The sequence below is a fragment of the Dasypus novemcinctus genome, chromosome 19, assembly GCF_030445035.2.
Source record: "Dasypus novemcinctus isolate mDasNov1 chromosome 19, mDasNov1.1.hap2, whole genome shotgun sequence".
Lineage (NCBI taxonomy): Eukaryota > Metazoa > Chordata > Mammalia > Cingulata > Dasypodidae > Dasypus > Dasypus novemcinctus.
In genome coordinates this window covers 40,795,723-40,809,212 of record NC_080691.1, presented here as the reverse complement: position 1 = coordinate 40,809,212, position 13,490 = coordinate 40,795,723, and the positions used below count along the sequence as shown (strand labels likewise).

The window sequence follows — 13,490 nt, the reverse complement described above, 5'->3', positions numbered from 1 at the left end:
AGAAGGCACATGATGTCGGTATACCTCATGCTGGAAGGTGAACCTCGATCACTTGGTTTAAGTGGGATCTGCTGGATTTCTATTATGTTACTATTTTCTCCTTTGTATTTGTAAATAGTAAGTGTCTTGTGGGAAATTACTTTGAAACTATGTAAATATTTCAGTTTCTTTTTAAAACTTTTAGCCACCAGTTGATGATTCTTGTTTGAGGGAAGTATTACCAACATAGTTGCCAAATCCATAGTTGATCAATCCTTCTATGGTAATAAGAGCTTTCTTTTCTCCCCATTTACACATAAATTCAATCCAGCATCATGCTAGACTTTGTACTTTATTGCCAAACATGGTAGTGTTATACTTACAAGGGAGATAATTTGTTTTTAGGATCATGCACCTAAAAAGTACTCCACACTAAAGTTTCAGTAGAAAAATGAAAGAGTAGTCTTGCTCTGAGTATGACAGTCCATTCTGGTTCTCATCTCTTAGTTCCAATGATGGCATTTAACTCCTGTCCTTGAACATTTGTGTTCACCATTGTTAAATCTTCCCTCCCCCCTCTCAAGTTCTGTTTCCACTACGGACCTTTGCTTAGAGCCCAAATGGCTTGTGCTTTGTTTTAAAGGAAAAGTGTTACAAAAGTTAAGGAAGGGACAACCAGCAAGAAGATAGCAGAGTAAGGAGCTCCTAGAGTCACCTCCTGCTACAGGGCAGTTAGTAAACACCCAGAGCTATCTGGAGCTAGCTGAAGCACCTGTTTGGGAGCTCCAGGAGACCAAAATAGCATACTGCAACATCCTTGAAGGAATGGAAGGAGGAGACTGCCCATCTGCAGAGAAGACGCGTAAGTAGAGTGCTCCATGCCATGGAGGCCAGTGCCCATCCTCCACTGGAGGCATGAGCCACCTCGGGAGCTATTCCATGGCTGGAAGTGAAAGCTCCATTTCCCAAAAATGGGGGAGGAAGAGACAGTTGGGTACCAACTCCAGCTATTGATGAGTAAATTCAGCAGGCTAAAGTATAATCCTAAGAAATGCTAAAGTTGGAACCTATCCAAGTCAGTAAGAGGCTAGTAGCCAACATCTTAACTCCATACCTGGCATGAGGGGAAGCAGGGCGGACTGAAAATCACTGTGCTGGTGGGGACCGGCTTCCTTCCATCCAGGTCAGATTGCAGCTCTAGCATAGGCCCCAACCTTACCTCTGGCAGAGAGGAAACTGTGGGGGATCTGTGCCAGCCTCTTCTGGAAATTGCCAGCCAAGCCACGGAAGCTGGTAATTATCCTATTTTGGCACCGCAGGCCGCCCCAGGAGCTATTCTGTGGCTGGAATTGGAAGCTCCATTTCCTCAAAACAAGAGATGGTGGTTGGCCACTGATTTCAGCTACAGATTAGTAGACTGGGCTGGCTAAGGTATAACCCTAGGAATGAACAGGTAGGGTGTGAATCTGTCCAAGTCAGAAAGAGGATGGTGGCTGCCATTTTGAATCCACCCCCATCATGAGGGGATGCAGAGATGACCAAAAAATCACAGTGATGGTAGGAACCAGTTTCTTTCACCCAGATGGGCCTACAGCCCTATACTAGGTTTCAGCCCCACCTGTGGCAGGGAGGAGGCTGGCAGGCCCTGTACCAGCCTATCCAGGTAACTGCAGGTACTTTTGGCTGGCACAGACTGAATAATTGAAAGTCTGCTGGGGCAACTTTGGTCATCGTAGACCTGTAGTGCATAGGATTACTACCACACCTGCAGCTCCATCCCTGCTCCAGGCAAAGGAGAAAGGGGCTTGAAATTTCATCATTCTCTCTGGGCAACTACAGTCTAGGCCTGCATGACTTGGATGTTACCACACAGCTGTGACTCTGTCCCTACCCCTGGCAAAGGAGAAAGTTGGGAGAAGCTTCTTCAGTCCCTGGGGCAATGAGGGCAGCTTGAGCCTCCACAGCTTATAGCACCAACTACATCCTTCACTCCTACTGCACAATGAGCAAGGGAGAAAGGGCAGGAAGCTCTGAACTAAAGAGAAAAACTGCACATAGAATAAATAGTAAGCTAGATGCCAAGACACAAACAAAAAATTACAATCCACACCAAGAAACAGGAAGCTATGGCCCAGTTAAAAGGAACAAGATAAGTCTCCAGGTGACACAAAGGAGTTGAGACAACTAATCATAGATGTTTAAACAAATCTTAATAAATTCAATGAGATGACTAAAGAGATTAAGGATATTAAGGAGACATTGTATGAGCACAAAGAAGAATTTGAAAGCATACGTAGAAAAATAGCAGATCTTATGGGAATGAAAGGCACAATAAATGAAATTTTAAAAATATTGGAATCATGTAATAGCAGATTTGACCAGGCAGAAGAAAGGATTGGTGAGCCTGAAGAAATGACCACTGAAAGTGAACATGGAAGAGAACAGATGAAGAAAAGTATGGAAAAAATTGAACAAGGTCTCAGGGAACTAAATGACAGCAAAAGACATGCAAACATATGTGTAATGGGTGTCCTGAAGGAGAAGGGAAAAGGAGCAGAAGGAATATTTGAAGAAATAATGGTAGCTGTATGTGTCTCTTCTGTCACTTTTAACTGAACCTGTGATTGGCACTGAGGTTTGTGTATGCTCAGGAGACATGAATCTCTGGACTATCCATGTGCCAGCTCGGTCCTGAGCTCAGCAGAGTTGCAACACCTACTCACCAGTTTGTTGGACTTACCCAGGTCAGTTGACAGGGAGGTGAGACTGGTCAACCACCATATCAGGGAACTGAGACTGTCTACAACTGCAAGCAGGAGAATCGCATCCATCAGCCATGTGGGATCTAAGCCCCTTCTCGATTTAGAAGTGGATATTAGTGGAGTGGATATTGCCATACCAGGGTGTGCAGGATGGAGAAATATAATATGGATTGGAGTGGATTTGCTGGTATTCTACTATAAAACTGTTGTGACTCTAGCAATGGAAGAAATGTATCATTGATAGGAAGTCAGTGGCCATGGGAGTTGCTGAAGGTAGGAAGAGGGTGGAAGAGATGTGATATGGGGCATTTTCTGGACTTGCAGTTGTCCTGAATGGTATTGCAGGGACACATGCCAGAACATTGTATATCCTGCCATAACCCGCTGGAGGGACTGGGGAATAGTGTGAACTACAATGTAAACTATGGTCCATGCAGTGTGGCAGTGCTCCAGGGTGCATTCACCAAATGCAATGAACTTGCCTTACTGATAAAAAGGAATGTTGATGTGGGAGGAGCAGGGGTGGGGTAGGGAGTGGAGTATATGGGAACCTCTTATGTTTTTTAATGTAAAGTTTTATGTGATCTATTTATCTTTTAAAAAAAAACAATAAAAATTCTAAAAAAAAAACCACTTAATCCAACAGCAACAACAAAAATAATGGTAGAAAATTTCCCAACCCTATTGAAGGACATAGATATTCATGTACAAAAAGCGCGATGTACTCCCATCTGAAAAAATGTGAATAGACCAACTCTGAGGGGAAAAAAAAAGTTAAGGAAAAAACCAACAACACAGTGAGCCCTATTGTAAACTATGGACTATAGTTAATAGTACAATTGTAATAATATTCTCTTATCACTTGTAACAAAGGTACCACACTAATGCAAAATGTTAATATGGGAACTCTGTATATTCTGCATATTTTTTTCTATAAGTCTGTAACTTCACTAATTTAAAATAAAAACTTACTGTTAAATTTTCAGGAATTTTGTAAGCTGATTGTTAAACATGGTCATGATTAAGCTGATTGTTAAACATGGGCATGATTAAAAATTAAGTGTGCTGAGGAGCAGATGTGGCTCAAGCTGTTGAGTGCCCACCTCCCACATGGGATGTCTTGGGTTTTATTCCCAGTGCCTCCTAAAGAAGAAAAACAAACAACAAAGAACAACAAACAGATATCAAGCAAAAAAAAAAAAAACAAAAACGAATAGACAATGAGGGGGAAAAAACAAGCAGACAGGGAGGTAGATGTGGCTGAAGTGATAGAGCTTCTGCCTACCATATGGGAGGACCTGGGTTGTATCCCTGGGGCTTCCTGGTACAAAAGAAGAAGAGAAAGCGTGCCCGCGTGGTGAGCTAGTGCCCGTGTGAGTGCCTGTATGGTGAGCCAGTGCCTGCGCCAGTACCCGTATGGTGAGCCAATGCCCACACAAGTGAAACATGCAGCAACATGATGACGCATCAAAAGAGAGATGAAGGGTAGAGTCAAGGTGAAGCGCAGCAGAAACCAGGAACTGAGGTGGCACAGCTAACAGGGAACCTCTCTCCACATCAGAGGTCTCCAGGATCGAATCCTGGTGAATCCTAGAGGAGAGAAAATGAGAAGACAACACAGACAACAGAAACAGCAGGGTGGGAGGAAGGAAGGGGGAAAATAAATAAATAAATAGAAAAATTTTTTGAAAAGATTTATTTCTCTCCCCTCCCCCCCATTTGTCTGCTCTCTGTGTCCACTCACTGTGCACTCTTCTGTGTCTGCATCTGTGCTTATCAGCAGCACCAGGAATCTGTGTTTCTTTTTGTTGCGTCATCTTGTGTCAGCTCTCCGGGTTTGCAGCGCCATTCTTGAGCAGGCTGCACTTTCTTTCGTGCTGGGCCACTCTCCTTACAGGGTGCACTTCTTGCACGTGGGGTTCCCCTATATGGGTAACACCCCTGCGTGGCAGGGCACTCCTTGCGCACGTCAGCACTGCTCATGGGCCAGCTCTGCACGGGTCAAGGAGGCCTGGGGTTTGAACCGCGGACCTCCCATGTGGTAGGCGGACGCCCTATCCATTGGGCCAAGTCCGCTTCCCATAAATAAATCTTAAAGACAAAAAACAAGCAGACAAAAGCAAAAAATAACCCACAAATGAGCAGGGAGCAGATGTGGTTCAAGTTGTTGAGCTCCTGCCTCCCATGTGGGAGGTCCTGGTTTGGTTCCTGGTGCCTCCTAAAGAAAAAAAAAGACAATGAGCAAAAAACAGTGAGCAAAAACAAGTGCAAACAACAACCAGGCAGCAAGTGCAAACAGTGAGCAAAAAAACCCTGAGCAAACAGATAAGGGAGCCATCTGGGGAGGGGGTTTAAGTGTGCCACTATACAAACATAAAATATAAAGGGGCAGCAATGCTTTCACTTATCTCTATTTTGAGATTAGTGCTGTGTCAGAATCTTATACTTAGCATTGCAGCAATTTATTTCTTCATTCTGAAGATATTCGTAGGGTTTTATTTGGATCTGCAGATTGATGTATTAAACCTCTAGTATTGTGCAGAACTTGGAAAACTTGGCTTTTCGAGCTCAAGTTCTACAGAACTGAAAGTTTTTATTGATTATACTTAACTTAAATGTGAGGTTTCAGGAAAAAATGCCCAAAAGGACATTATCAGGAAATTTTTGGAATAGAGATTCTAAGCTTTATATCAATATGTTAAATTTCTTGAACTTGGTAAGTATACTTAAGGTAGTTACATATAAGCAAATATTTTTATTCTTAGGAAATGTACATGGAAATATTAAGTGTTCGAGGAACACAATTTATACAACCTAATCTCAACTGTTTAGAAAGTAAATAAGCGGGTAGTCAGATGGATGGATGGATAAATAGAATAATACATCAAATGTGGCAAAATCTTAAAAGTTGGTGAATCAAGGTATCTAAGTAGGGGGTATGTTGGAATTCTCTGTATGGACTTTGCATTAATTTTGCAACTGTCCTATAACTGAAATTATTTCAAAATAAAAAGTTTTTAAAATGGGAGACTTCCTTCAGTTCTTAATACCTGTGACTGCTAGCAAATTCTTTGGAGTCATAGAGAAGTCTCTCAGAGAATAATCAACATTTTTTAGTTTAGGTATTTCTGAAGCCTTCCTGACTCCTGGATTTTCTTACCGTAGGAGGACCTCCTGATGCAGTCAAGGAAAGAGATTTTATGCGCAGACCTTCCTGAAGATTTTCTAAGGAGCAAAGGTATTTATTTAACTCAATTTCTTTTCCCTTTTCCACTTAGTATACACACTGGGAATGTAAGGGTTGTAGGTGCCTGCCATGCAAAATGGATTTAACTGTCAAAATTATGCTTGATTGTACCAGTGGATGTCCTTCAACAATCTTAGGATTCCTCGAACAATGCCTTGCCTCCCACTTTTCCCATGATGAGTCCCTGCTGAAGGTGTATCGGATCCTTGTTGGTAATGGGAAGTCTTCTCTTTATTTTATAAAACTAAACTGGCTGTTTAGAAGGGTTATGGAGGACAGGGCAAGAATTCACCCAGTGTAGTTCAGCCCCATGGTAGTAGTGCATTTCATTCTTGTTCTGTGGTGCGGAGATGGAAGAAAAGTGTTCATTCCAGGTCGCCTTGAGAGATTTCAAAGCAGTTTCATTCTCTTACCTCATTTGCTCCTCAAAAAAATGGAGGAATATAAGCATCTGAAATACCGCTTTTAGTTTAACTGGTTGATTACTTGCTTGCTTGCTTAATTGATTGATTGAGGAATCTGAGGTCCAAAGAGGATGGACCATGGCTATACCAAGACCCACCCCCCATCCATCCATTGGCCCCAAGCCACTGCCTACTTTGAGTCTAGCTCTCTAGCCTCTATTTTATTTTATAATTGATTTCTTCCTAAAAGATTATCTTAGGTAATTTCAGAGAGCATCATGTGTATATATTATACAGCTAAGGTTAATACAGAATAATCAGAACTGCCCAAAAAAGAAGATAGAGCAAATACATTATATTATGTGAGCATTTTGTTACCATGGTAGAAAATCAGATTTGCCTCTCAGCTTCTTGGCAGCCTGGACATGAAAGTGGGCACTTGTCCCAGTTATCTCCCTGCTTCCTGTTCCTGGAGATTTTCTGTCTGCCTCAAAGGCTTGGTAATATTAAGTGTCAATTCACTGATTAAAGGACCTTGCTGTGAAGAATAGCACTTTAGGTTTTTTGTTGTTTTGTGTTTGTGTGTTTTGCTCATTGTCTGCTCATTGTTTTTCTTTAGGAGGCACTGGGAATGGAACCTGGGACCTCCCATGTGGGAGACGGGTGCTCGACTGCTTGAGAGCCACATCTGCTCCCAGGAGCTATAGTTTTAAACATAATTATCACCAGTACTTATAGGGCCCCAGTATTACTAGTTCAGTCTTTGGTGTCTCTTTACCCACATCTTACCACAAAACTTATTGTCTGTGTGGTGATGCTCACTTTCATTTAATCACTGAACTGACCTTTTTACACAGGAGAACCAGAGTTACTTTCTGCTTGGAAATCTTTCATCTGCAATTTATCTGCTGTTCTTTACCTAAACGATGGTCCACATGGACATGGATAAGATGAGTGCTTCTTAAAAGTGTCCTCAGATAAACTACTTTGTAATACTTTTCTTCCCATCCTAATGCCATATTTCTTTAAGGACTTAAATTGGTAAAATGAATTATTTGACTTTTTTTTTTTTTTAACCCTAAGCCCACTTGTAAGGTTCTGAGTTTGATATGGGGAGCTTGAAAATGGTGGCAATTTTACTAGAGTTTTTAGCAGCAATACCTACTGCCAAACTGGTAATATTTTATTTCATCCATCTGGTCTCCCAAGAACCTTCAAAGGTATCCCCTTGTTACACATGAGAAAATAAGCACAGCTTCAAAGTCACAGCCAGTCATAGCAAGTGAGGAAGGTTCTATGGGGGCAGCTTTATGGAGGAATTAAGCCCTGGAAGGGCAAACAATATGTGGCACCATCACTACTCCACATGAATGGACTTGAGTGAAACAGATCACATGCTCTCCTTTTTGGCTAGCATGCCTCCTTTGCCAAGATTATGCATCTACTACATTATCATTTAGTACAGATTGAAAAGTATGTGATGCCTCTCGGAAATCCAGGTTTACTCTCTCCAGAGGCCCCAGCTGCCAAAACACACACTGCACCAGATAAAAGCTCCTAGATGAGAGCATATTAGATTTCTGTTTTCCTGATGAAATCAAATATATTGCCACTTTGTTTTTTAAGTATTTACACTGTTGAGCATTATGAAAAGTGCTTTATGTACTTTTATTTATAAGTGTCGATTATTCTGAATGGAGGACCTCAGATGTCAGTGTTACGTGGTAATTTATAAATATAGTGTACTGAGGAATGAATTTAGATCCCCTGCACTGAGTTTTTCATAAACAAATACAGGCAACTACACTCTCTCCTCAGTGCATTTTTTTCCTTCTCTAACATCCCATTCACAGAATACCCAGGTTACCATTGTGTTCCAGAAGTTTGAGATTTTATTTTTAAATTTTTATTCTAGAACCATATATACAACCTAAAATTGCCTCTTGTAGCCATATTCAAATACATAATTCAGTGCTGTTAATTACTTTCACAATGTTATGCTACAATCACCACCAACCATTACCAAAACTTTTCCATCCTAAATAAAAACTGCATTTTAAGCCTTAACTCTACTCCCTACACACAACCCATCCCCTGGTAATTTATATTCTAGATTCTGACTGTGGCGCTTGCTTATTCTAATTATTTCATGTTCATGAGATCATACAATTTTTGTCCTTTCATACCTGGCTTATTTCACTTGACCCAGTATCTTCAAAATTCGTCCATATTGTAGCATTTATCAGAACTTCATTCCTTTTTACAGCTGAATAATATTCCATTGTATGTATATACCACATTTTAAAAATGATCAGTTGATGGGCACCTCGGTTGCTTCCATCTTTTGACAGTTGTGAATAATGCCACCATGAACATTGGTGTGCACATGTCTGATTCAGTCCCTACTTTCATTTCCTTTGGGTATATGTTAGTACCTAGAAATGGGATTGTCGGGTTATATGGTAATTATATACTTAACTTTCTGAGGAACTGGCAAACTGTCTCCCAGAGTAGCTGCACATTTTACATTCCCACCAGCAGTGAACGAATGTTCCTATTTCCACTTCATCTCCAACATTTGAAATTTTCTTTTTCGTTTTTTTTTAATAGTAGCCATGCCGGTGGGTGTGAAATGGTATCTCAAAGTGTTTTTCATTTGCATTTCTCTAATGGCTAATATTAGATTTTGAGCATCTTTTCATGTGCTTTTTTGTCATTTGCATATCTTCTTTAAAGAAATGTCTATTCAAAATCCTGTGTGATTTTTTTTTCCTTTTTTTTGAAATAAACCTTGTTTCTACTTCAAAAATTAAAATGACAGGCAAAAGGCAGCTTAAATTATGGAAGTATTACTTTAAAAATTTCTGTCCAGGCATATTTATCTTAATTAATCCTAAAAACAAAATTGTTGCTCCAGTGTTTATAAAGATAAATAAATAAGCACAGACTGGTTAAATGACATGATCATTGTCTCCTTGTTAAGGAAAAAAAATGAAGGAAAAAAAATGTTTGGTCACATTCACATCTCATAAAACTAATCTCATATTCTTTTTTTATTTTACCTTTAGCATTGATACAGTATCTTCTTTGCCTTTGCTACAAAAATATTACAATATTACTAACTATAGTCTATAAATTACCTTGGTTGTATTTTACCCATATAGCACCCATATTTTGTTTGTTTTTCAAATACCAAAGTGCTTTTTATTTTCAACCTCTCCAAGATTCTAAAGTTAAGCAGTCATTTCAAAGGAAGGATGAAATCCAGGTTACAGCTCTAAGATACTTTTAAAGACCACAGGAAAGAGTAAGAAAATGTGTTTTATGTGATTTAAGTGCATGGATAATAGATTTTTCAACTAACATAAATTATTTTTATGAATGGTCTAGAGAATATCAATCAAAAACTGAGAGGAATCCTGTGGAAATGGCTTTACTTACCAGGTTTGAGGCTAAGGTTTTGGTAACATGCAGGGCATCTCACTGAGACTCACACAAAATCTTCAAATACTGAACAGTAATTACAGTAGTAGAAAAACTGTGATTCAAGTTAGACTTTTGTTAGACAAGTTAGACATTTGTTCACTATACCCAAACTTGTCTCAACAAATCATGTAAGAATGTAGAAGACTGCACATCAGTTTTACTTTGAGGTGCACCATGATGTAATAGGCAATCCCAAAAGTCTCAGCAAGTCAGAATATTCTGAGTGGTCCTTTATCTCTGCTGTTCATTATGTTATCCATAACCACCTTGTATTTGGCAATTGGGAGATACTACTTTACCTCTGCCAACTTGGGTTCTGATAATTCTCATTTTATTTTATTTTTTTCCTTTTTTTAATATACATATTTTTATTGTCTTTTTTTAAAGATAAATAAATCACAAAAATGTTACATTAAAAAATATAAGGGCGGCGGGCTTGGCCCAGTGGTTAGGGTGTCCGTCTACTACATGGGAGGTTTGTGGTTCAAACCCTGGGCCTCCTTGACCCGTGTGGAGCTGCCCCACACGCAGTGCTGATGTGCATAAGGAGTGCCGTGCCACGCAGGGATGTCTCCTGTGTAGGGGAGCTCCACCCACAAGGAGTGCACCCCGTAAAGAGAGCCACCCAGCGCAAAAGAAAGTGCAGCCTGCCCAGGAATGGTGCTGCACACACAGAGAGCTGACACAACAAGATGACGCAACCAAAAGAAACACAGATTCCCCGTGCCACTGACAACAACAGAAGCGGACAAAGAAGAAGATGCAGCAAATAGACACAGAGAACAGACAACCAGGGTGGGAGGTGGTGGTGGAGATAAATAAATAAATAAATAAATAAATCCATAAAAAATATATATACATATATATAAGAGATTCCCATATACCCCATACCTCACCCAACCCACTCCTCCCACATCAACAACTTATTTCATCATTGTGGCACATTGATTGCATTTGGTGAATACAGCCTCTGGCTGTGCTGGCTCTGCAGGGGAGCTGGAGGAGGTATCAAGTCAAGACTCAGATGGAGGCAGTGAGGACTCATCTGGGAAAGGGTCACTGTTGTCTCCATAGGAGAAATTCCTGACTCTGGGCAATCTTGAGCCCTGCCAGGAGTCAGCATCAATGTTGATGGAGTTGGAATATGGGATACAGTCGTGGACACTGCTGTCAACTTACAGCTTGAGTTGTTGGCATCCTGGATATCCAAGTCAGTGACCTTTGTCAGGAAGACATGCTGAACCCCAGTGGACTAGAATTTGGTAGCCTTCTATTTTGGCACTGGCTGAATGCAGTCAACCTGTGTTCCTACCAGATATTTCCTTTTAGGGATGATTTTGGGATGGGACTCAGAGCTGGTCAGTATCCCTTGGTTGCCCTTGAAAGCTACATGTTTAGGGGTAGCTCAGGGACCTCGGGAGCTGGGTAAATCTGCCCAGGGCAGTTGGATACTGATGTCCAGGCTTTGATGAGTTGTTTAGGCCCAACTGGCTCATCACCTTACATTTGTGGTCCTGGCTGTCCAGGTAGATGTCTTGGGTGGATTTAGTACTGCTTTGGACTGTGACTGAGGTGAACAGCTTTGATGGTAGTACATGGAGGGACCCGTAGCAGGGTCATCTTATACACCCCTAGGCATGATGAATCTTTATTTTTATGCCGCCAGCCAGAGGCTCAGGTTTTATGTGCCCAAAGGGTGGGGCCTCTGGGTTAAAGCTCCACGCCTGTCCTTGCTCTGCACTTTGGCAACTGTGCTGGTGTGTTGGGAAAACCCAGATCCCGGTCAGCATGTGGCCTGTCATACACTGCATTCTTTGTGGTTTTGATTTGTATATCCTTTTGTTTTTATTTTTTATTTATTTCTCTTCCCGCCCCCCCGCCCATCTACTCTCTCTGACCATTCGCTATGTGTTCTCTGTCTGCTTGTGTTCTCAGTGGCACTGGGAATCTGTGTCTCTTCTTGTTGCATCATCTTGCTGCGTCAGCTCTCCGTGTGTGCAGCACCACTCCTGGGCAGGCTGCACTTTTTTCGCGTGGGGTTGCTCTCCTTGCAGAGCGCATTCCTTGCACGTTGGGCTCCCCTACGCGGGGGGGACCCCTGTGTGGCATGGCACTCCTTGCGCATGGCACCACTGCACATGGGCTAGCTCACTACATGTTCAAACTCTGGACCTCCTATATGGTAGGTGGATGCTCTATCAGTTGAGCCACATCCTCTTCCCTGTATATCCTCTTTGGAAAAATGTCTACCTCTTCTGGATATCTCATACAAATAGCGTCATCCAGTATATGACCTTTTGTTTTGGCTTCTTTGACTTAGCTTAATGTTTTTGAGGTTCACATGTAGCATGTATCAACACTTAATTCCTTTTTATGGCTGGTTAATGTCCCATTGTATGGATAAACCACATTTTATTTATCCATTTATCAGTTAATTGACACTTGGGCTGTTTCCACCTTTTGGCATTTATGAATAGTGCCATCCTCTGTCATTTGAAACTTGTCTAATAGTGGATTAGGATTTTGGGGAGGATCACATCATGTCAAGTATAGATAATATCAGAATGATTTAGGATTGCCAATGTTGACCTTGATCCCATGGCTGAAGTAGAGGGTCAGGTTTCTCTAATGTAAATTTAACCCTTCCCCTTCCATACTGTATTCTTTGGGAAAAAGACACTGTACAGCCCATGCTTAAGGAGTGGAGAATTATGCTCCCTTTGCCCATTAAAAAAAAAAAAGATTTTATTTATTTATCCCCCCCCCCTTGCAGCTTGTTCCTTTCTTTGCTGTCTCTTCTCCTTGTCCATTTACTGTGCATTTTTTCTGTACCTGCTTGTCTCCCTTTGTTGGGTCATCTTGCTGCACCAGCTCTCCGCAGCACATGGGCCATCAGCTTTCCACAGAGTATAGACCAGCTTGCCTACACAAGGAGGCCCTGGGATGTGAACCCAGGGCCTCCCGTATGGTAGACGGGAGCCCAGCTGATTGAGCTACAGCTCCTTCCCCCTTTGCTCATGTTTTAATTGGGTTATCTGTCTTTTTGTTGTTGAGTTATAAGAGTTCTTTATATGTTCTTAATATAAATCCCTTAGCAGATATATAATTTGCACACATTTTTTTTCCCAGTCAGTGGCTTGTCTTTTCACTTGTTGATGGTGTCCTTTGAAGCACAAAAGTTTCTAGTTCTGATAAAGTCCTGTTTATCAGTCTTTTCTTTTATCAGTTTTGCTTTTGGTCTTTTCTGAGAAGTTATGGTCTAACCCCAAATCATGAAGATTTACTCTTGTGTTTCCTTCTAAGAGTTATAACATTTTTAGCCCTTACATTTAGGTCTATAGTTAACTTTGAGATATATTTTTTTCTTCTTTTCTCTTTCAACATACAAAACCTCAGGAGTCTCCACTCACCACATTTATTGCAGCTATAAAGTCACTTGATGTTGGTCAAATACCATTTATTCTTTTATCATTTTATCCCTAAAACTGTGTTGGCATCAAAATACAACAGTTAGCCATTGTTAAATACGTAAAAAATTTACTGAGCACAGTACATTAAGCTTTAGACTCCTGGCAATTAAACCACATAAAAACAGGACAAGACCTCCATTAT

The 13,490-nt window shown here is 41.0% G+C and overlaps 1 protein-coding gene across 7 annotated transcripts in view; it reads left to right on the top strand.

The window, feature by feature from the left end:
• Nucleotides 1-13,490, top strand: part of PRR14L (proline rich 14 like) — a 79,310-nt gene that overhangs the window by 34,654 nt on the left and 31,166 nt on the right. For all 7 annotated transcript variants that reach the window (XM_058281701.2, XM_058281698.1, XM_058281704.2 and 4 more), the window contains one exon: nt 5,907-5,979. In XM_058281701.2, coding sequence (XP_058137684.1) covers nt 5,907-5,979 — 73 coding nt within the window. The remainder of the gene's footprint in view (nt 1-5,906; nt 5,980-13,490) is intronic.